The sequence below is a fragment of the Diadema setosum genome, chromosome 6 (genome assembly GCF_964275005.1).
Source record: "Diadema setosum chromosome 6, eeDiaSeto1, whole genome shotgun sequence".
Taxonomy (NCBI): Eukaryota; Metazoa; Echinodermata; class Echinoidea; order Diadematoida; family Diadematidae; genus Diadema; species Diadema setosum.
The window spans coordinates 19,839,111-19,865,149 of NC_092690.1; the positions used below are offsets into that span (position 1 = coordinate 19,839,111).

At 40.2% G+C, this 26,039-nt stretch overlaps 1 protein-coding gene across 1 annotated transcript; it reads right to left on the bottom strand.

Moving 5' to 3' along the window:
* Positions 1-1,769: 1,769 nt before the first annotated feature.
* On the bottom strand, positions 1,770-25,812 carry LOC140230023 (peroxisomal sarcosine oxidase-like). Its single transcript, XM_072310229.1, has 6 exons — positions 25,696-25,812; positions 15,021-15,023; positions 10,920-11,061; positions 9,841-10,443; positions 6,975-7,118; positions 1,770-2,026 (listed from the first exon to the last, which is right to left on the bottom strand). The coding sequence occupies exons 1-6, from the start codon at positions 25,810-25,812 to the stop codon at positions 1,770-1,772; spliced, it is 1,266 nt and encodes a 421-aa protein (XP_072166330.1).
* Positions 25,813-26,039: the final 227 nt, after the last annotated feature.

Genomic DNA, 26,039 nt, shown 5'->3' on the forward strand with positions numbered 1-26,039 from the left:
ATAGGATTTATCACTCTCGAAAAGAGGCTAAAATCACTTTGTTTCAATTTTCCCCATTTCAAAAGAAATGTGAAGGAGTTTCAGATATGGACGCCATTCTTCGGCCATTTGGTAGCCAGTTCGTTTGTCATCTATGATAGACCTAGCTCAAAACACTAAAGGATGAAGGATTAGCATCAATCCAGGTTAGCATTAAGAACTCTCGAAACAGTGTTAAGAATAATAATTTCCCCATAATTATCTCATGGTTGATAAAGAAATATGACTGGAATTTCAGGATTTGGCGGCCAGCTTGAATACTTCAAAACTCTCAAAGATGCAAGAGTTGCACCATCCAGATTTGGATTCAGGGGAAAAAACATTAAGGAAACTTTGGGCGTATGGTGAAGGTTCTCGGGCACCAAGACAATCGCCTTTTGACTACACACATTTGCAAAGTTTTCACCATATAAAAGCATGTAGCTTGATTAAAGAAAGAAACTAAGCATGAATTGATGGATTATTCGTGATGCCAAGAGTAGTTGCCTCTTTTATTGCATGTTCCTCATTTATGAATGCATTCGCATTTGACAGATCTATAATATATAAAAAAAAAGTACAGACAACTTTTCTAATTCGACCTCATACATGTTGAAAAACTGAAAGTTGAAGAAAACTTCGACCCGGATGAATAGACTGTGCCGATTATATTGTGAATGTCAAAATTCACGTTAAGTGGAAGGATTTTCTCTGGTCCCTGTGTTAATAGGTGACGGTAAAACACAATATAAGTTAACTATAATTATACAGAGGAGATATAATCTTCCAGGCGGTTAGAGAGTCTGACTTTATCAATGTACACAGTTACGCTAAAACAGACAAAGAGACGATGTACTGATGTAGTCATAGTTTTTATTAACAGGTGTGCACAGATGCAGAGAAAGGAAGGAGTAGGGGATATTAATTTGTCCCTTTCTGGGGCAGGGATATTGGGGAGTGTGTGCAAAGCAGTGGAGTTACCTGTGCCAATTGATACTCAAAGCTGACATAGGGCTGAGGGGCCAGATAATGCTCTTACGAGACACGAACAAGTATAGGTCTTCAGGTCTACCTCCTCACTATTTTAAAAACAAAAATAACAGGAGTCTCTTTGAGGTCACCCTCCAAGAACCTCTCACTTTATTGAAAATGTACGTCTGTGAAGCATTTGCGGTGGATGGTGGCGGGGAGACACCATTCCCTGCAATGTATTTTCTTCTTCTTCTTCTTCTTCTTCTTCTTCTTCTTCTTCTTCTTTTTCTTCTTCTTCTTCTTCTTCTTCTTTTTCTTCTTCTTCTTCTTCTTTTCTTCTTCTTCTTCTTCTTCTCTGCATGCTTCATCATTTTCTTGACGCATAATCATCATGAAAGGAATTTAGATGATCCTGAACGCATGCTTTAGCCTCGCGTATTATTTATAAACGTGTAAACATTATTTTAAGAACGCATTTAATCAAAAAGTGACAAACAAAAGTAAACATAGTTAATTGATTATCGAAGTGACTAAGTTAACATGATAATACCCATGGTGAGGATTATGGTAATGATAACAACAATCATGATTAAAAAGATAAGTACAGCAACAATTTACAATATCACAAGTATCCACAATGCTATCCACAATTCTACTGGCCTTCGTCATTCACAAAACATGAATGGTACCCTTTATAGTCGACGATACAACGTAAATTTAAGTAATTGCACAAATCATACGAAATAAAATGCATCATCTGTCTTGTCCAGTTTGCATAGTTAATATTTTGATACAATGTGTGACTTGGCTGGCTTGAACCGAAGTTTGAATGTTTCGGCGGGAAGATCATGGTCCCATGAACCTTTGCTTATCATTAGCGCCCCCATGCGGCCGATCTCGTCACTAGACTTCGCGCCGTAGCCGTTCATGCAAGCCAGCACTCCGACCCGAGGCGAAGCCATGTCACAGTAGAGCTGCCCGGATGGAGTGAGTGTTGTGAGACAGCAGTTCGTAACCATGGAAACAGGCTTCAGATCTGCGAGGAAATGTACAGATAACAAAGGAAAAAATATCATTAAACCGAACGTACCAAAGCAAAATAAAACCACCAGTGGTAAAGGGTTCAGGTTTGTTAACTACCAGACACAAATACAATCTGATAAAATGTCTTAAGCAAGAATTCGGCTAAAGGTGACCATAAAATAACTCACTTAGATGTCGTACAATTATAGGGATGCAGTGTTTTGTTTTTGTTTTTGTTTTTGTTTTGTTTTGTTTTGTTTTTTTTTCTGTGGCATCGTATGCTATCCAACTTTAACAAATTACACGACCTTGTACAAGAGACAGGTGACCCGGGGGTCTAATGCTCACCTGAGCAACAGACTTCAAATTCATGGATATCCATATGAGGTATACTGTTTCGGAAATCTTGGGATTCTGGAATTTCTGCAGCCCCATTGGGTAACACCATCCAAACTTTAGGCACTTGGCCCCGACCTAGGGTGGCCCCTTGGGGCTCCACCACTATCTGAACAAAGTATAATTACCTCCCTTCTCCATCCCCTTTCATTAGGTTGATGATTCCTGCAAAGTTTGGTTATAATCAAGCCTTGCATTTTCCATAAAAACCTCTGACAATTATTTATAGCAAAGTTGGGGTATTTGGAGTCACACCCAAGGCTTGGTTTGGAACACCATTTATTACAAACAGTGGTCCCCTTCTCCATGGATGATGTCTGCCAAAATTGGCCCCTGAAGGGACATCATTGCCACTGAAAAATACTGCCCCCTCCCCCTTCTCATTGATAATATGCCATAATATGCCATATTATTTGGTCAAAATCAAGCCCTCGAGCTTTAAAAGAGAAGAAAAATGTTGAAATTATCGCACCCTTAAGAACTAGGGGAAAAGCAGATGTTACGATATTCGTCCAGAAATCTTTTACCATCTCAGTGGTTGAAATTCCAACCCAACTCTCCAGAATCATAATTATAATAATAGCTATCACGACCCTTCTTCAGAACAAGGACAGCAATATATTCATATGCTGTTACTCTCCTTGTGGTACGTCTACTACTACACATTCCTGCCTTGCAGTGATATCGCAAATCACATCCTCAAAACAGGGAGCAATTTTCATAGCCGGAAACTTCAACGCAGGTATTGTTGGCAATAAGAAGACCAAGAAAACATAGTCAATCCTAAAGGTCTTTATGAACCAGTACTTTCTCACCAGCCTCACTGCTCTATACCTCTATACTTTATGGAATTCTCTGCCAGACGCACTGAGAAGTCAGATGCCAACAGACAATTTCAAGCAAAAACTCAAAACTTATCTATAGAAAGAAGCCTATGATTGTTAAATTTGAAGTTATTAATGCAGTTGTCTCAGTAGTACTGGCAACTCTAATATATTGTGCTTAGTAATTTGTAATCTCTGTTATATTTTGTATTATGGTATAATTTGTTTGTTTGTTTGTAAAGCGTATTGAAATTCTTTTCAAGTTTGAAATGCGCTATATAAGAACTTGTTATTATTGTTATTATTATTATTATTATTATTATTATTATACTGCCACGACGACCCGATCTCTTACTGTTCTGATGACGGAAGAAATAAATCTAGCATTGATGGCTTCCTAGTCCCCTCCTCAAAAGCCAGATTCTTTCATAACACCAAGACTGGCTACGGTCCCACCAACACCTCAGGTCATCTCATGGTTCTTACCAAGCGAAAACTCTCCCCAGACAAAACTACACAGAGAGCTGCAGCCCACACTATAATGGGTAAACCGCCAAAGAGGTTAATGATCAAGTGTATACTGGCAAGCAAACAAGAAATCAAGGAACAGTATTCGTTCCCAATGGAAACCTCAGCACTGCACATATTCCAAGAGGTCCCGGACGTCAGATGGACTAACTCTGCCACAGTTAAAATCTTTTTAGGGCAACTTACCCGATGTATGATCAGCTCCTCCCTCAAGCTACCACACTCCTTCCCATCGAGGAAGAAAAGATGAAAGCCAGAGTGGTCTTCCAAACTGCAAAGCTCCTTTTATACAGCACATGGTGTCTGGAAGGCATGGCAAAGGAGTGGTGGTGAAAAAGAAGGAACCCTCTATGACAACCACATCAAACAAACAAAAAAGGAACTTCCGACGCAGTCATCGCCAGTCCAGAGCACGGCAGGAGAACTCACTTATGAAAGAGATCGAAGCAGCCTCAACTTCAAACCAAGCACTGTTCTACCGACTGATTAAACGGAACAGAGACACCTTTCGCGATGGAGGAGAGACCACCTCACTCTCGCACGCCAGCATAACATACGTCGATGAGGATGTGCTAATGGCACAAATACTTCTCAGATCTAGCGCATGATCCTGCTTCATCACCCACCCAGGCAGATAGCACAGTCATCAACCCAGACAACAGCTATCCGGAACCTTATAACAAGAGTGACTGGCAGCTTACCTCATGTGATCTACGAGGAAATCAACCGATTACATACTGGAAGGGCAAGTGGCTCGGATAACATCAGTCCAGAGCACCTCAAAAACCTGGGGATCGGTGCATGGAGACTACTTTTGTGTTAATTACCATCATCAGATGTGGACTTTGCCCAAAGTCCCTCAAGGAAGGCATCATCTTCCCCTTTCACAAAGGGAAAGGCAAAGACATAATGGACCCCCCCCCACCCCCCACCAAAGAAAAAACAAACTACCGTGGGATCATACTTACCTCCGTCTTGGGCAAGCTCCTGGGGCAATGCATAAAATCGAACCTAAAACAAAAAAAAAACAAAAAAAAAAAACAGCTCGCATCACCGAATATACTGGACGAACTTCAATTTGGATTTCGAAAGGGTTCTCTTGTCAACTTACCTCTCTCTGTCACCCACCTTCATCGTCTTCCCTGACGCAGGAAAAGCCTTTGACAAAGTGTGGCATAAGGGCCTCTTAGGAAAACTCAGAGCTGCCCACTTGGAAGTCTGCACGTACAGTGTCGTCTAAGATATGTATGATGGTATGGCAAGCATAGTCTACTGGCAAGAGAGAATCTCGTCATCCTTTCACATCACCCAGGGAGTTCGACAAGGTGGAATCCTTTCGCCCTTCCTATATACTTTATTCATCAATGATCTTATCAAAGAACTACGCACCAGAAACCTTGGATGCACCTTCCTGAACAGATATTGTAAGGTCATCATTTTGGCGGATGACGTAGCATTACTGAGCTCTACTCCCAGAAAATTTCAGGAGCTGATGCTAAATGTGACATAGATGTATGCCGACAGGTGGCACTAAAAGATTAACCCCTCAAAGAGTGCAATAGTGGTAAATAAATGGGAAAAGATTCGACAGTCAAATGCAATAGACAAAAAGTGGCTCCATCATCGAATAGAAGACCTCCTATGAGCATCTTGGGATCATGAAATCTGGAACCCGGCTCGACCTAACAGACACTATCATCGCAAAAGGGCTCAAAACCTTCTATGCCCTCTCTGGAGTCGAAGCCCATACTCTAGTCCTTATCTCCACACAATCCGCATACTTATGGAATACTGTACTTTCTGTCTCCCTTGCATGCTTTTTGGCGTGACCATATACCATGTAACAAAATGCATGATTGCCAAACTCGACCAGGCGCAAACACACCTTTTTGAAGAGGATAATCCGTCTACCCATTTCAGCTGCAGACGAAATTATCTATTTCCTCAACGGCTGAAAAATTCCTACTGCTCGCACAAACCCTCAACCTAAATCACCCAAGGTTTGAGTGACGTACCTTTCTCCATGCAGTACGCTGCAACACCCCATTCATCTCCGCTCTGAAAATCACTCTATCGAAATACAACCTGCCCAAGCTCAATGATCTCGTTAACCGTTTCATTCCATACCCCCAATGGAAACGCCTCATCAGAAATACCATCTCAACAGCAACACAAAAGGCCCACACAGAAAAGGTCAATCTCAAGCCCTCACTTGTATTCTGGATGTAATGGACTCACAACAACCCGAGGATACTCTACGTTGTTACCCCTCAAACTCTCCATCCCATATCATCCGCCAGGCCCTGACAGCAAGAGCTCAACTCCTAACATTCACATACCTGCTACAAACAAGACTCCTCACGATAAAGAAGGATGTGGACCCCACCTGCCCCCATGCAAAGAGGAAGATGAGACCATTGTACACTGCGCTGCTACCTACAGCTACACCACTGGAATCCGCCAAGAATTCATTAGACAGAACAGAAAGTACATACTGGACCATCCCTCTCCTTCTAACGACTATTCCACCAAAACTGCAATTCAGTTCCCGTATGCCACACTTATACCATAAATTATGACCCTAACCTCCCTCAGTCTGTTAATGACAATATCCTGATGTGTTCTCTCCAATTTTATTCATAAAATCCATATTAACCACTGAACATCAATCTATCCAACTCTGCCCCCTGATATACCAAATATCTAATAGGGAGGTGCCCTATCCTGAACACTTATCTGCGATCCACGCTCGTCAATCTCCGACATAAACGGAGGGAGTGGAAAAGAAGAAGAAGAAGAAGACGCTGGAAGGAGGGCAAATGACAGACGACGCACAGCGCATGACACACCATGTACCACGTACGCCCCACACTATGACGATCGGAATTAGCTCCCCTGGACCGACAATGACTCACGTTCAATAATAAAACAAATATACATACATACATACATACATACATACATCAAAAAAAAAAAAAAAAAGAAAAGAAAAGAAAAGAGGGAGGCCGTTTACATGAAGTGGGCCTACATATAATTCCCATATATCTTGCTGCCTTTTCAAGCTCATATCTTTAATTGACTAGGGTATCATTCACATCACTTTGAAGAGCAACTTACGAATCTTTATCAGCATTTTGGAACTTAGTCTGGGATCGACGAGTAGCAATCACATTCAACTAGATGAAAATGAGAACACAACATCGTGCAGTATACCTGGAAGAAGAGCCCTGAAAACTGTCATTGTCTTCGCCAGATCCCATCCTTTCCCGTGGCTCCTATACCACGCCGCGGACTCCGAGAGACCCGTCACCTCTTCGGCTTCGTTCGGCCACAGACCGAGCTTGAGGTAATACTTTCCTGCTTTATGAATGCAAAAAAAGAAATTACTATACTATATATCATATACATATAAAAACACTGTATCTTATATATTCACATTTCTTTAGATAATTGTATTATTATACATAGGTCTATATATGATAATACAATTATCTAAAGATATGTGAATATATAAGGTCTATATAATGTACATTATATTCTTCAAATTCTGACGCACATAACAAGTTCATACATCGTAAGATTTCAAGATAAAAATCAAAACAGTTCATAAACACGTGCGTCCGACATGATGCACACTTTTAGATTTAATTTCCATATATAAGAACGCTTAACTTTTGTGTATATCTGTTTCAGAACGTATTATCAACGAGATTAAGGCACGTGATGTACTTTGGGCAGCTGCAATTCACAATCCTTCAGCAAAGACGGCGTTTTTACGCGTGTTTCGGCGAATGAATTTACGCGTTACTAGCGATTTCCAAAAGGAGTTCACCAGTTTTGATTTTTGTCATAGTTTAGTACCAACGAGATGTTATTTGTTTCTCACGCGAGAGCGTGTACATTGTAAATGTATTATCATACTCAAATAATTTCCAATAAGTCGTCCATGTCGTCCGAAGAGTTTCTGAGTTAAAGTTGGATCCCTGAAGAGATTCTAAAAGCTTCCCAATGATATTCATTATTTCCTCGATCAAAATGGAACGTTTCCACATACAACGTTGGTGGAAAAACATGGAGGAATGCTATCTCTGAGCAAAAGAGCTTTGAATTATGATATCGCTCTATCAAGGAGCGCGGAGTCGCCTTCTTATACATTTTGTTGTATTTTTCTACATTCAAGGGATTTCAAACTCTATACTAGCGATACGAAAGGGAGAATCAGATTACTTACAGTAGACTGAGAGTAAACTGACATTAACAACATTCTATACACGATTGTAAAAATATCAAAGTGACTGCTCCTTGTTCAGTTGTACATAGAGTTTTTGTATGTTTTTTTTTTATGCACCCCTTTACACATCATTCATAAATGGGAAACTGTACAGCAATCTAGTCAAAATACTACATACTCATATACTGGTCTCTTTCATACTTCCAAACGGTGAACTTACACAGACAGGAAATATCCCCGAGTATCCCCTGAATACAACGCAAACCGCGAATCGCCCACGTTGATCTAAAATGCATTAATTTACCAGCCGCTCCTGCTCTAAGGCAAAATCATGTTGAAGGATTTCGGCGATACAGGGTGGCACTTACAAATAGGTAATAGAAGGTAAAGCTAACTACAGACGGTGCATGCTTGAAACCCCCTGTAACGCTATTACGACAGCGAACCAGTCAAATGTTTTACACACTACCCAAGTGTAACCTGTACGGTTCGATGAGCTCTCCAGTCAACAGTGCAACAAGGTCAATTATGTGTACGCGGTTACGTAATTTGATTGTATAGAGCATGCTTGGCAGGCACTACACACGAATTGCTAGAACGAAGTGACAAATTGCTACATCTTTCCTATAACTTATAATGATAGGGAGTTATATCGTAAAGGATACACACATTCATGTGTGTATCCTTTGTGTGAGGGAGCACTATCCTTTCTCATAGGACTAATTCTTTTTTTCTAAATTGTGTTTGAATAATCTCGATTCCAATTCCTGCGTAAATTTCGAAATGTTTGAACACTTTCTGAAATGTATATGAGTACACGATATACATGTATATTATTATCATTATAATTTTACGTGTGTGTGTGTGTGGGGGGGGGGGGGGCATACACCATGACAGAACACGAGTTAAAAAAAAAATGAACAACAAATATTTCATCAAAATCGGGTAGAGTATGAAACACGCACACACACACACACACACACACAAATGTACCTTGGCATGCGTCTAGTTAAAAGCAGTGGTTAATAATAATAATAATAATAATAATAATAAAACCACATTGTGTAAATTAGACTGACTGAGTGATGATGATTTATGACAACTCTCCTATGTTAAGTACGTCAGTGTGTGTAATAATTACGGTGATTCTTTCTGACAATATTTTGCAGAGACACATTATAATGACATTCATCCAGTAAGTGTCTCACCTTGATTGGGACTTCACGAAACTTTCACTATTTTCTATGAATTCACTCCAATTATCAAAATCTGTTTTTACTTAAATTGTTTTTCTTTTCTTTTTTGCCTCTAAATTTGTTTTAATCTGAAAATATACATCAAAATGATGAAAGAAGAAATCACTTACGACGAATATGAAGGGAAAACAAATCAACACACGTTGTGGTTCTGCCCTGAAACTTCATCCGTAGCGTTATACTATAATAACCATCATTATAGATATCATAAGTGGCAAGAGTGTATTTTGCGGAAAAGCCCGGGACCATTAATAGCATTCCTACTTCGAATCCCATCCTTTTTAATCATCATGAAATTCTTTTACCAAGCACGAACCAGCCTCTTTCTCCAGGTGTATAAATAACATTGTACCGATTGAATGGGGGACAACTGTGGCAGGACCCAAATGGAGAACAATATTTGCAGTGAAAAAAAAAAAGATGTTGTCTGGGTAAGTGAATTACATGCATTCATATTTACAAGACATAAAAGTAAATGAAAAGAAGAAGAAGAAAAAAGAAGAAGAAGAAAGAAAAAGCAGATGAAGAAAAGAAGGAGAAGAAGAAGTAGAAGAAGAAGAAGAAGTGTAGGAAAGAACAAGGAAGGACTTGCCATCGGGATATTTGATAGGAGGGAGCGCGTAGCAATCCCAGTGTGCAATGGACGGCATCCCACGAAATCTTGACAGGTCTGCAGCGCTCATTTCTGCAAGGACCACCAGAGTTCTCAAACTTTTATAGTCAAGCTTCTTCTCCGGGGGGAGGAGGTGGTAGAAATTCGTGGAGGCGCCGCAGCAAAGGAGGACCCGCCTTGCCCGAATCTCCGTGCCAGTTTTGGTAGTAACTTTCACGCATCCATCTCCTCCTTCTCCTCCTCCTCTTCCTCCCTCTCGTCCATCTCGATCACCATCCCCCTGAGACTCCTCCTCAACCTTGACGACGACATCGTTGATGATACGGCATTCGTTCCTGAGAGCGATCCGTTGCTGAGCGGAGACCAGAGTTCGTGGGCTGATGAAGCCGGCCCGATGGGGTGTCCAAATGCCCTCCGTGTCTTCCTCAACACGTAAGTAGGGGAACTTGGAGTGGACCCCTCTGGAAGACATGATCTCATTTTTGATTCCCAGGGTATCTGCAGTCCGTCTGCAAGCCTGGTTTGACTCTGAGCCCTTCGGAACGAGGAAGAGGCAGCCGACCTCTTCGTAAAACTTCAGCCCTATATTATAACGGAAGAAAGGAAACTGTGTATAAGGTATACACATTTTGCATTATATCAGGATTCAAACGCTTCTTTTTTTTCAGTAGGAGACGCTCTCTTAACTTCACGTTATACAAGAAACTACTTGGGCTTGTAATACAATGTGAGTGTATTATTATCATTATTGTTATTATCATCTTTGATGATAGGATATAAAATGGAGGTCCTGTGTATGAGAGAGTCACAACTCATGCACGTTAAAGATCCCGCTTCATTCATTCATCGCAAAGAGCAGGGTGTTTAACCCGGTGAAGTAGTCCCGCCTTTACATCCAACTGGACCCCATGGAAGACCAGCTTAGTGTAGCTGAATAGCTATACAATAAACTATACAATAAGTTCATAATTATATTTGTAATCATATAACATATGAAATGACTTGAACAAATATATCAGGATGTGCATAATCATTGTATTCCGCGGTCCTCTCCTTACCACTTTCTCTCTCGATGTCCCTGTAGCGTTCGATCGAACGTTTGGCCAGCAAGGCCCAAATGGGATCCTGGTCCAACTCCCTCGTGATGCGCCCCTCGTCATAGTGACAGCCGAAGATCTCCCTGTCTGGAGAGTTCCATTCCTGGAGGGTTTCAAGATAGCGGGCAGAAAAATATACGAACAATTAACAATAAAGAATAAGCAGGGACAATAATCACATAAATATATTTCATAATATATCAATTAGTAGTAGTTATAGTATAAAACTATTGAAAAAGAAAAGTAACAGCACTGATTTATTTATACCTATTTATTCCTTTTTTATTTTCACAGGGTAGTCCTTTTAGTTAAAGAACTGATTTACAAAGGGGTCCTGCATAAAACAATACAAAATACATACAAAGTTGCATACAACGTATAGAAATACAGTAAATCAAAAAATATATATATATTGCTTACAGACTTAATACAAAACAAAAAAAAATGAATTACAGGCAAAACATATTTTACAAAAAGGATCGGCGAACATTTTCCAACATGTTCCCCCAACATTTGCAACCTGCATAATACATCAATGCAAGAAAGACATATGCGAAAATGTCACTATTAATATACCATTCGCCTGGGATGGAAAGAGGGGCTTATATCATGTGTTTTAGCAGGTGTAGTTCGAGCATTGTTCTGCCGGATCGAGAAACCTCTATTCTGATTACATCATAACATTTATCAATATGCAACCAGGGGGATGTGATGTGATGTTTCACAAAGAATTTAAGTCTAACTTAAAATTTAAGATTGACTAGAAATTATGGTATGCTGTATCTTCAATGTTGCTCAATTTTCTAATGAAAATGAAGATTTTGGAGACTTTTTTTCATGTAGCCTGTTGATAATACATGATTACAAGATAAGATAGATGACAAAAGAATTATTCTGTAAACACTAGTGAAAATTTAACGTGGGTGGTGATAAGGCTAATGAGATTGAACCGGAAACAAGCGGCATGTATACCATAATTTTTAGTCAGTCTTAAATTTAAAGTTAGACTTAAATTCTTCGTGAAACACCCCCAGGGACCAATCTCTACAGCACCTTTACTGCTTAGGATTCAGCATTGTATCCATTACACCTCATAATGTACAAGCAACTGACGAGTTAGTCTGGGCTCCGTCCCCTTTTCCTTGGTGCGACCAAGAGAGGGCACAAATTCTGATTGCGATAATTCCTAAATTATACAAGTAATAAGAAGTATAATTAGAATTCTATTAGTAATAATGAAGTTTAAGTCGAAGAGGTTAGCATTTCCCAGGTGTTTAAGGCAGTGAAGTCACATAATGAAATTCAAAGTAGGTAAAAATTCCGGGCCGTCCCAGTTGGCTATAAATACCCGTGTCAGTGAGCAGTAAGCATATTTTCAAAGAGAATACGGCTTTAAATAGACAGACCAGCAACACCATGCAGTATTGGGTGCAATGCAGACAATTAGCTCACTGGTCCTTCTCATCATACAGACAAGCAATAAATAAAGCACAATCATTGCTGTTCCATAGGCACGGAGCATTCTTATACGTATGGACATCTCAAGTCATGCGATTAAGCAGAACATCAGCATACAGTATATAAAAGGGCCCACCAATTTTGACTTCTGTACAGTGTTGTAGAGGGAGGATTCAGAACTGAAGAGTATCGATCAAATGAGATGCTGGGTGGGAACCTCTTCGACTTATACTTCATTATTACTAATATAATTCTAATTATACTTCTTATTACTTGTATAATTTAGGAATTCTATTACGTAATACTCGTATAAGTCTTCAGAGGTTAGCATGTTCAAAGTTCCGTACAGAAGTCAGTCTAGTGGCATGAGTGAGGGCAAGAGGACAAGAAGGATGATGGACAGTTTTCACAACAAGGTTGAAACTTTGGTCATGACTCCTCATGCATAGAGAATGTCTATCGATGGTGACACACATTGTCGCAAACAAGAGAAGAACTCGAGCAAATTTTGCTTGAGAACCTACTAGTATAAGGTGCAAGGCATAGGTTTTGAGTATGATATCATTTTGATACCAGTTCCTTGCGTGCTTTAACTGGAGCAGGATTAAGCATGATAGCGCACAGACAAATTAATCAAATACAATCACAATTTACATGTATCTTTCTAACTCAGCAGAACTGATAATTGTTGAACTAATGTGGAATCAATTGTTAGATTTGTCTGCCACTTGTCATCGCTAGCAGAGAGCACCCATGCAGGCGGCTAGTGTGAGCTGGAGGCTCGTCGGTGGGTGAGGGTGTGGGGCAAGAATTTTCTCTTGGAGTAATAGAGGTGGGGCTATTCGCATTTTGAGCGATAATGAGACCCATGGCTGCCGCCGCCATTGGGGCAGTGAGGATTGCTCAGGTCACCTTGTTCAGTTGAAGCTTGTGGAGGACTGAAAACGTTCTAGGGTAAGGAAAAAGGGCATCAAAATTCAGGGCAATAAGACTTGGCTTCCATTTGACATGAGGAGTGTTGCTAATCCATATGTAGAGTTTGTGGATTGTGTGGTGAAAAACATGTAAAATAGTAATTAGTTGTTCATGTCTCTGTGAGACAAGCAGAAAACTTCAGAATTATCTACATCTGTTGAGTGTGAAGCTGGTATCCAATTGCTAGACACCAATTCCAATGTTGGCCGTGAATTCGTTCGGGTCAGGTATGCTACTAGCTGTAGAAATGTCTGACCGAATTATGAATAAGCATATTTTTGTACACGAGCCACACAGCGCTTCAAGACCGTTCTGAATTGCAAGAGGTTCACACACATCGCTATGCGGGGAATTCTGTTTGGCACTCCAGACTCTCTGATCAAAGGAATTGTTCAGAATTAACTACTCTCCATACTGAGATGCAAGCATCGCTTGGAATTATCATGCTAATGAAGGTGGAAAATAATTCTTTGTCTTGCGAGACAGCCACCACCAAAGAATGTCTTGTATCGCATGACTAGATAACGACACCAAACTTCGTGTCGATGTCATCTTCTGCTTTACGCAGAGCATTAGTTGATTTATTTTTTCTAGTCCCAAGTGACGAGAATGTAAATTTCTTTGTGGAAGGCATTAAAATCCCGAAATTTGGTTTCGTTGCCATACAAGATTGAATTTCCAAGGGCAGTAACCTTGTCAATCTTGTTCTGAGGAAAAAACTGAAAATCATTTGCTGGGAATTAATATGAGATCCAAGGAAGGTCTCGACGTGCTTTGGGTCGAAACTGGATTTGTCAAAATCCTTACTGAAACTCTTTAAGGGTGACAAGTTGATCATTGGCTTTGTCAAGACACTCTTCTCTGGTGTGAGGAAGAATATGGATATCATCGAAATAGGTGATTACGGTTCTAATGCCACTACTCACCGAGGCAAAGACAGGTTTCATAACTTTAAGGAAATTCTGTGGGGTCGAATTAAGGCAAGATGGAAGGCACTGAAGGAATGCAGTGAAAATACTACTTAGTATTTCCATTCGAAAGACTATGCTTGATGAACAAGGTGAACGGATACGGATAAATATGCACCCTTTGGAGGGGCAAAATTAAGGCCGTACTCAAGCGAAACTGTTCCACTCTGAAGTGTTCGTATCTTACAAATTTGTTCAAGTTTTTCAAATTTATGATTGGACTTAGACCGCCAGTCTTTGGTAGCGCTAGAATAGAGTTGATACTCCATGTGAGGAATCTCTCTAATAGCTTGCTTTGCGAGAATGTTCGGAGACAATTCTTCATGGGTTGCCTTTTCCTCCTCGGTAGAATGTACACTTTGTAGAGGAAAAATTTATTGGTATGGGGTTGAAATGAAATTATTGGCTTCATTGCCAAATATTGTGGCCAATATCCAAAGCTCGGGAATTATTTTGACCAGTCATCTTTGGAAAGCTTGAGATTTCCAGCACTGAACGGTTTTGGACAGTACTCATCCTTTTTTTTTTTTTTTTTTTTTTTTTTTTTTTTTTTTTGCTGGCTTGCGTAGAGACATTCATGACACACGATGTATGCTTATGTGACACTTGTCAATTTTTCTCAGATGTCTTTCTGAACAACTTTCTACCAAGTGGAATCGACTTGCTGCGCAAGTGTTGTTGAGAAGGGTTGAGAAGGGGTTCAAGATACCTCGATGGTGCATGCTCAGATCATACGATAAGCAAAGCCCGGGAGTGTCAGGCCATCGATGGTGACATGAGTTGTTAAAATTCTCGTTGTGTCAGTTGCATTGATGATTATCCGTGCATGATCTGTGAATTTCAGAAAGGATTTATCTATGTGGTAGAAGTCCCTTCACTACATTTTGTTGTAGAAGTTGGGAGCTCACAAGACCCAAGGCCTCGTGAAGGAGGGTCGCCCAAATGTTACTCTCGATTTTTGGTGTGAGAACTGCTTGGGCATTCGATGGCAATTGAGCATTTGCTTCGCGATTTTATAGAGCAGTGGGCAGTGTGACTGCCTTCATTAGCAAATCAGCCAATTTCTAAATTTGGCCCAAATGAGATCAGAATTTAAGTTAAAATCAAATTTGGTACCAGGCTTCGAAAGAGTTTGGCTGTAAGGACATGGCATCCGGATCAATTCGGTTGTCAAAATGACCATAACCACAAGGGCATAGTCACGGCCACCCATACAGGGCAACGCAATCAGTTTTGCCAGGAAGGAGGCTGACATGAGAATATCGTCGTCTGTTGAGCTGCCGATGGGGATGGCTAGCTCGCTGAAGTCTTCGATGGGCGGGGCAGCGCCCCTGTCCCCGCGGACATGGCTCGCATGCCCGGACTAATCGCCGGGAGGAGAAGCTCTCCTGCACCAGCTGGCATGGCTCGCATGCCGTTTGTCATTACCACGGTGTGCCGCCGCCCTATCCATGAAGCGGGAGAGTATCTCGGTCTCTCTAGTTGAGCTTTTAGGCGGCCTTCCATGCCCTGATCTCCACGCGGGGATGGGGGCTGAGAGGTAGCGTCGTCTTCATGATCACTAGACATTGGAGTTTGAGATGTATAATCATGGAGGTGTCTCACCTCCCTGGTATAATTCACTGCCGTCACACTTGAAAAAGATGCTTACTGCTCACTGACACGGGTATTTATAGCCAACTGGGACTGCCCGGAATTTTTACCTACTTTGAATTTCATTATGTTACTTCACTGCCTTAAACACCTGGGAAATGCTAACCCCTGAAGACTTACACGAGTATTACGTTATAGAATCAAGAGACTGCGCGCCCAATTGTTTCTCGGGTATCGCAGTTCTCGGCGTATTCGCAATCCTCGGGTGTCACGCCCTCATACGGCTTGTCGCGTACACTGAATCACCCCTACGAGTAAAAAGAATCCAGAAGGTAGACTACTGACGAGTAGGCCCTACGTGTCAGCCAGAATCCCCCCCCCCCAAGTTCCGACGTGTTTCCACGAGTACACTGTAGGAGCAAGTGACTGATGCCTTGTGGGGCATTCGTCCAACATTCTGTATTCATCATACATTATACAAATATACCAGGCCTGAGAGGCTCTGGTTGAAACTATGCGCATGAGGTGACTTCAGTAGCACTATTTTCTGAGGGGCGCAGCCCCGAAGAAAATAGTGCTACTGAAGTCACCGAAGGCACATAGTTTCAACCGGTGCCTCGAAAAATTGGCCTGGTATATTTGTTTTATATCCCTCCCAATGAATTTAAGAGTATTCGACTGCTGGTATTCTGTAATTTACCTCTTTTTTAAGGGCATCTTGCTTTACTTTTCAAGAAGATTGACTAGTCATTCACGCTCGGGAAGCAGCTCAGCAGGAGGGCAGCGCGTACGCGTACTATGAAGAGACAATTGCGCGCTCAGCCGCTGAAGTGTACTCGGTGCATTGCTGTACAACGTACAAGGGGGGTACTGGTAAACATGCGCAAACTGCAAAGTCACTACGCGCTTCATACATGCAATACGCCTACGCCTATCCGATTTGTCAACAAGTACGTTCGGTTGCCAGTAGTGCGGTGATGTGCGTGCTCGAGCTGATCAACGATGTGACTGTGAGCTGCAGTTGATTGTGTTTTCTGTCGTCTTCCTACCTAGCTGTCATGTCTGTACATGAATATGGACTATCATTTCCTGTTAAAATGCAAGTATACATTGTAAATTTGGGTAGCATTCAGTAACAGCGTATAAGGTTAGATTAGGCACTGGAAAAATTCTAGCAATTAAAGCATCGAGTGCCACTGTAAATTCGTGTGATTCGTACGGTGTTCTAACGTAAACAGTGAACAAGTTTATCTAACTTACTCGCTAGACACTCTAAAAAATAATTATTAGGAATGAGATTACGGGAAATAGGGCATACTGTTAGACAGGTAGAACTAACGTATAGGCTTAACTAGCGCTAACGTTAGAGCAGGCCTACTATCTACTGCACTTTCGTTTGTCAACATCTTTTGGGTGGATCGCTCGAGTTAAATAGTGAACTGCGAGACCAACTTTCAAACGGCGAAGCATGAACTCCCCAAAGGCCTACGGTACGTCGAAGAACCCTAGCTTGCTTATTGTTGTCTAATTATAGATCTACGATATCGCCTACTCTGTTGTAACGTAGAATGAGGGCTTTATAAGAGTCTGAGTCTGAGTCTCTCCAACGTAACCCGTGTCGCATTGAGTGTATGCGTGCCTTGTGGTTCTCGCGAAGTGCAGTGATCTAAGGCGCCGCGATACCTATTCATTTGTCCATGAAATCTCTCGCGAAGCGAAGGTGCTGCGATACCCATTCATTTACACGTGAAATATTTCGCGTCGCGACGCGAAGCAAAAAAGGCGCGAAATCACCAGCGTGGTATAGTTTTTACCATTTCCCTAGGGAGTATAGTCTTTTTCGCGCACTTGTATGGTAGAATTATGTTTTGTTGTTTACAGTGCTCTCGACCAATCAGAGGACGAGATGCATTTTGTGAGGGATATAATAGGAATTATAAATTCTTAATAAATTATTCCACCTCCCTGGCCTGACGTACGTCACAATGTTTACACTAGCAGTGCGCACTCAATCAGTTGTTACAAGTGCGTCACGCGCTACTATACGCGCTGTCAATCCTGTAAACAACTTCTAGTTCGGGCCGCGGGCTGCCACAACAGCCGGCGGCCGCGGCTTTTCTTGTGCATAACACGTGGCGTACGTATACTCTTATACGTACGTACAGTACTTATGTGCGGGATTTCCGAGTGCGACGTGCGTAAATGTTTGGGACGAACATCTTCGGACATCTTGACTTTTGAGCGAGTGCTACATGTAGCTGACTGGTATTGACCCATAAAGGTACGTGAATAATGCTGTTAGTTTTCGACCCATTTTATAAAACAAATGATGCACAGGATTATTTCGTGGCGTTAGTGAAGGTGCGGCACACTCTCGAGTATTGACAACGGTTGCAAACATGCACTCGGCTGCGCCTCGTGCATGCCGCACCATCGTCAATACTCTCGAGCGCGCCGCACCTTCACTAACACACTCTATCCTGTGCATCATTTGTATATTAGGCACAAAATTGTATACTAAGATAGTGCATGTATCATTACAAGCACGCAAACCACGCGGAACATTCATTATATACGTTGATATGGATGCATGATGACACCTGTTGTTATGACTACCTATTGTGAGGAAACACGGTGAAGGTCCATTGATGGATAAACCATAGGTCAATGATTACATAATACTCTCTCTCTCTCTCTCTCTCTCACAAAGGACTTTATAGAGAGTGACTATGGTATCGACGTTGGGTCGCAGAAAATTGTCACTCCATTATGAGCAGAAATAAAGGCTGACGAACAAAATGCCATGGGTCCCTATTTACGGAATTTAATTTAATTTAATTCAATTTTATTTCCATTTCCACTGAATAAACAGAAAAAAAATATATATATACAATACATTTACAGAACAAATTCATATATAACAATTTCAAGGAAAAACGTACAAGTGGTAACGAGTAACAACAGAATTTCGTTTCTGAGATATATACCTAATACAAAGATCAGAATGAAAATGGAGGGTCCCACTTAAAAAGCAAACTTGTAGGGTATGGTACTCTAAAAAAATACGTACACAAAGTCAAAAAAAAAACCAATGTCAACTGACATGAAATTAACTTAGGAAGGGGAAAAAAAGAGAAAAAGAAAAAGAACAAAAAAAAAGAACAAAAAAGGGGGAAATGAGACTATGGTACAACACACGCCATCGTGGACACAAGCATACTGTACTTCATGATGAAAATGCAATAACAAATCAATACAACGCTCCCTGGTTTGAAATTGCGATTGATTGGGTGCATATGCCGGTATGAATGCATAGGAACGGATATTAACTCTTTATGTGCCACGTTCGCACGTCCGACTCAGTCGACGGCGTGCCAACTTCGCATATTCTGCTCAACAAACAAAGCCGCCAAAACCGATCGATAAATCGCTAATCACTGCTAATCCCGCGGCACAATGAAAGCGTTTCTCGTGCTTTTGTTCCTCTCATATACGGCTTGAATTCTATGTGGTGATTGACTATCAAGCAGTGTTCCCAACTAGATTTGCTCGTACATTCTATGTTTCTGTCACGGTTTTATGTGCAAAAGTCATACCTTTTCAGTAATGTAGCAACTGGTCATTCAAAAGAAAAATTGAAGATAGATTCGTCATACAATTTATATCGAAACAAAGCTTAGCATTCCTCTTTAACTTTGCCTGCTATTATATCTTAATCTTATATCTTAACACAAATTTGTAGAAGTTATACAAATTGGAAAAACAGAACTCTTTCTCAAAGAATGACTACCTTCCTGTCTCAGAATAACGTGGCACACAGGGGGTCTCCACCATGGCACATAAAGAGTTAAAAAAAAAAGAGAGAGAAAGAGAATAGACTCACTGTTACTGGTACAATAAAAGAAATATCTGAGGTAAACTTATGTTAGACAGCTTGTTTTCCATAAAAGATGATTTCTGTGTGATATCTTAATACTTGTAAAAACAAACAAACAAACAAACAAACAAACAAACAAACGACTTGATTGAGAGAATGAAACCGAACCTAATTTGGTTGTATATCATAAGATTTCAACAGAAAGAATTTTAATTTGTTCTTAAAAGAATTCAAAGTTTGTGCTGTTATTATGTCGTTGGGAAGTGAGTTCCAATACTTTGGCCCCTCGTAGATGAAGGTTTGCTGAGCCAGCAAAGTCCTAAAAAATGGCAAATGAAATAAACTATTCGTTGGATTGCCTTGTAGGATAATTATGAACAGATTGATTTTTGAAAACATTGATTCAAATATATATGGAAGATTATTTTTATTGTACTTATACATAAATTGTCCTAAATTAAACAAATACAAATCTTTAAGTCTAAATATCTCATTTTCAAAAAATAACGGATCAGTATGAGACAAATATGCAGTGTGACATATAATACGCAGTGACTTCTTTTGTAGCAGAAGTAATTTATCCAAAAGAGTTTGATATGTATTTCCCCATACAAGAATACCGTAATTTAAATAAGGCAATATGAGGGATGAACATAATGTAAGCAGGGACGACAAAGGAAGACAAAATTTAATTTTGTTGATTATACCGATGTTTCGAGAAATAATCTTACATATACTATCAATATGAAATTTCCATGAAAGCTTATTATCAACTGTTATTCCCAGAAATTTGATATAAGAAACATTTTCCAGTGGTGTGCCATCAAAAATAATATCAACAGGTAGTGCCTCAATGGAGTTGCTGAAAAGCATATATTTTGTTTTTTGAAAATTGAGAGATGATTTATTAGCTTTTATCCATTGAGTAACTTTTTCTAATTCAAAATGTAATGTCTTTACTAGGGTAAAAGATTATTATGCGAAAAAAACAAATTTGAATCATCCGCAAAGAGAATGAAAGAAAGCATATCTGATGATTTACAGAAATCATTTATATAAATAAGAAACAGAAGCGGACCTAATAAACTTCCCTGTGGGACCCCACATTTAACATTTAACATTTGTGAATTGCAACCATTTAAAGAGACATATTTCTTCCTGTTCAAGAGGTAGCTCCTGAACCACTCCAAGGCCTTCCCACGGACTCCGTAATGTTGCAATTTATTAAGTAAAATATCATGATTAATGGTGTCGAAGGCCTTCGAGAAGTCCAGGAACAAACCTATGAGATGTGAAGATTTGTCGATAGCATGTGCTACTTTTTCTACAAAACTCAATAATGCATGTGAGGTGCTATGTTTTTCTCTAAAACCAAACTGAGTATTTGAGAGTATATTATTGAATTTCAAAAAAGTAAGAGTTCTTTTGTAAACAATTTTTTCAAGAATTTTGGACAATGTACATAACAAAGAAATTGGTCTATTATTATTAACATCTAATTTGTCACCTTTTGTAAACAAAGGGATGACTTTTGCTATTTTCATACTTTCAGGAACAATACCATAAAAAAGAGATAAATTGAATATATGAGATAAAGGATCCGCAATTGAAGATATTACCCCATTCAGCAGAAAATTACTGATGTCATCGTGTCCAGCACTTTTTTTGGAACGAAAATCAGAAACAATATTGATTATCTCCTGACTATATGTTGGACTAAAAAACATTGAGTTTAAATTTGGCGGACCTAAAAATTCAGAAAAATGTTTACTTGAAGATGGAATTTTACTTGCAGGATTTTCCCCAATGGAAAAAAAAATGATTATTTAGAATATTACAAATATAATGAGGATCTTCATAAATTTTATCATCAGATCTAATTTTAGTAATATTCGACTTGTTATTTGATATATTCATTGCTTGCTTTAAAACTTTCCATGTATTTTGCATATCATGCTTATGAAATTGTAACTGCTTAGTATAATATTTTTTCTTTTCAATACGTATAATTTTCGTCAAAGTATTTTTATAACAAGTATATTTCAGTTTTGATTGCTCATTAGGTTTCATTTTAAATTTGTAATATAAATTATTCTTTCTATTTATTAAACGCAAAAGTGACTTAGAAATCCAAGGTAACCTGGGTACCTTTTTATAGTTGGATGACCTTTCTCTTCGTTTTGGAATATGAATGTCCAAGAGTTGAGTAAAAATATGCATAAAATATTCAAATGACAAATTCACATCATTTGAGTCAAAAATAGACAACCAGTCTGTCCTGTCTAAAGTAGCACCCAGACTGGCTACATTTTCATGTGTAATTCTTCGTCTAAATAAAAAACTAGATTTATTATCAATAATATCATTTAAAAAGAAACTAGTCGAAATGGGGAAGTGATCTGTAATATCTGAAAGTAATATAAGAGAATCGGGAGATGGCAGAATATTAGAAAAAATATTATCAATAAGGGAGGCGGATTCATTAACTATACGCGTGGGCTTAGATATCAAAGGTAAGAAAGAAGCAGATAGAAATATTTCCATAAAATCTTGTGAGATTGTATTTTGTTTCAATAAATCTATATTAAAATCTCCCACAATGAAACATTTTTTTTTTGTGAATAAAAACTGGATCCTTCATTAAATTCGCAAAATATTCCAAAATGATTTCATATTCGCACTGAGTGGTCTATACATTACACCTATGATTATATTTCTACTGCCAGGGACTGTAATTTCAATAAAAAGAGATTCAATAACTTCGGTCATACTGTTGAGCTCATCACGAACTATATAATCATACTTTTGTGAAACATATAAAGCAACGCCCCCACCCGCCCTAATTTGCCTGTTATTAACTACAAAATCATATCCGTCGAGGGCGAAAGGAAGACTTAAATCATTGGAAAGCCAGGTTTCGGTTAAACCTATTATCGAAAATTTTTTCCTGATGGGATCATCTAAAAGTAACCCCAGTTCTTCAAAATGTTTATTAATACTCCTAATATTAAGATGTATGAGTGAAAAAAATGGTGTCATCATATTCCTTGACAACATTATTAAACTGGTTGAGAGTAAGATATTCCGAAGATAGGCTTTGCAATTGGTTTTCTATATCAAAGTCATAATGAAATTCTTTCGACGATGTATTAAAACTATCTGAAACACAATTATCGAAAAACATAGATCTGTGTGAAATAGCACCATATTATGATTTTCCTGTGGGATTTTGGACAGTTCCTGTGGTACTCTCCTGTGGTATACATCGAAAATTACCACAGGAATTCCTGTCGTACTGTCCTGTGGTACGTCCCAAAATTCCACAGGACAATTCGTGTGGTACTGTCCTGTGGTATGTCCCAAAATACCACAGGACAAGTCATGTGGTACTGTCCTGTGGTACTATCCTGTGGTACTTTCCTGTGGTATTGTCCTGTGGTACTGCCCTGTGGTACTGTCCTGTGGTACGTCCCAAAATACCACAGGACAAGTCGTGTGGTACTGTCCTGTGGTACTATCCTGTGGTACTGTCCTGTGGTACGTCCCAAAATACCACAGGACAAGTCGTGTGATACTGTACTGTGGTACTATCCTGTGGTACTGTCCTGTGGTACTGCCCTGTGGTATGTCCCAAAATACCACAGGACAAGTCGTGTGGTACTGTCCTGTGGTACTATCCTGTGGTACTTTCCTGTGGTACTGTCCTGTGGTACTGCCCTGTGGTACTGTCCTGTGGTACGTCCCAAAATACCACAGGACAAGTCGTGAGGTACTGTCCTGTGGTAATATCCTGTGGTACTGTCCTGTGGTATGTCCCAAAATACCACAGGACAATTCCTGTGGTACTGTCCTGTGGTATGCCCCAAAATACCACAGGACAAGTCGTGTGGTACTGTCCTGTGGTACTTTCCTGTGGTACTGCCCTGTGGTACTTTCCTGTGGTACTGCCCTGTGGTACTGTCCTGTGGTACGTCCCAAAATACCACAGGACGAGTCGTGTGGTACTGTCCTGTGGTACTATCCTGTGGTACTTTCCTGTGGTACTGTCCTGTGGTACGTCCCAAAATACCACAGGACAAGTCGTGTGGTACTGTCCTGTGGTACTATCCTGTGGTACTTTCCTGTGGTATTGTCCTGTGGTACTGCCCTGTGGTAATGTCCTGTGGTACGTCCCAAAATACCACAGGACAAGTCGTGAGGTACTGTCCTGTGGTACTATCCTGTGGTACTGTCCTGTGGTACGTCCCAAAATACCACAGGACAATTCCTGTGGTACTGTCCTGTGGTACTATCCTGTGGTACTTTCCTGTGGTACTGTCCTGTGGAACTGCCCTGTGGTACTGTCCTGTGGTACGTCCTAAAATACCACAGAACAAGTCGTGTGGTACTGTCCTGTGGTACTATCCTGTGGTACTTTCCTGTTGTACTCTCCTGTGGTACGTCCCAAAATACCACAGGACAATTCATATGGTACTCTCCTGTGGTACTGGTGTGTGGTATACATCCCTAAATACCACAGGACAAGTTGTGTGTATACTGTCTTGTGGTACTGTCCTGTGGTACTGGTGTGTGGTATACATCCCTAAATACCACAGGACAAGTTGTGTGTATACTGTCTTGTGGTACTGTCCTGTGGAACTTTCCTGTGGTAATGTTCTGTGGTGCTGCCCTGTGGTACATCCCAGAGTACCACACAATCCTGTGACACAGTGCCACACAGTTCCTGTGTTAACATATATTTGTGTGGTACACTGTGTGGTACCAACAAGTACCACAGGGAGTACCACATGAGCCTGTAAAACAGTACCACACAGTTCCTGTGGTAACATTTATTTATGTGGTACATTGTGTGGTACTGACAAGTATTACAGGGAGTACCCTAAGCCTGTGGTACAGTACCACACAGTTCCTGTGGTAACATTACAAGTGTGTGGTACATTGTGTGGTACCGACAAGTACCACAGGGAGTACCACAGGACTTTTTTGTTAGGGATTATTTTGATCAATATTTGCTTCTCTTTCTGCCAAAGAAGGTCCTACCGTATCAAAAAAGTCATCATCAGTAATTGAATTGAATGCAGTGTCTATTGGATTGTGTAGTACAGGGTGAGCGTGATTGCCATTGCTTGTGTCCACGAGGGCACCTGTCGAGAGCAGCATAGGGGATTTTGACATCTTGAATGTCTGTGATGTACGAGACTAAAAAGAAAGAAAATGCTACATCTTAGTTGGAAACAGAGTCAATGTAACATTAATCCCATACACGAGGTACCACATATATTACAGAATAACGTATTAACAATTATCTAAGAGCGTCTTCAGCCTTGCTCTACTATATAATAGGAATTAGAATACACCAGTTAAGAAATCAGGTTACAGAAGGAAAAAGAAAAAAATAAACTAGGTAAAATGTCCCTTGACATTTATGAGTATTACATTAACCATTTTCAGAGAGTGATAGAAAAAAAAGAGGAAAAAAAAAATAAAACAACTCTCCTATACCAGATGCAGACATCTGGTATTAACACATAGGTAAACCATAGGGATTTTTGGTATATATTACCACAAAGACCAGAGTCACTCTGCGGTTTAAGCATGGAGCTACAAGATACCTCCATGGTGTAAGTATTGTCTAATACGTTATCTGAAAAGAAATTGCATAGATTATTACCCGCTTCATGATAACTATAGTATAGGGTATCACATAAACAATTCTCGCACTTTCGAAAAAGGTAAAAAAGGGGAAATATATAACACTTTTCTTTTTGAACCTGTAGATGATTCAGAAAATGAATCAGAAAATGCAGGTCATCGAGTGATACAGTTTCGGGCTGGCGTGAATCAGATATGACCGTCGTGTACTGACCTCGTCCGTAGGTTCTCGAGGCCCGATCAAACAAACTTTTGTTTCTCGTTTCAGTGACAGCCACCTGGCGGCCGCGGAACCCACCATGCCACCTCCCACAACGCAGACGTCGTACATCTTCGGCGGCTGTTGGCACATCATATCAACCTTTCCTCAGTTAGTGCAGGAGTAGGGCGGTGTTTTCCGTAGTCCAGTATACCGGTAGTCTGTACTGAGTAGTATAAAGGAAATTCGGCAGATAGGCCCTATATAACCATGCCCATTATTATGCATACACAGCCTCACGGGTATGGGTAGTACATGTAGTACGTTGTAGGAGGAACGACACAGCAAGAACTGACGCT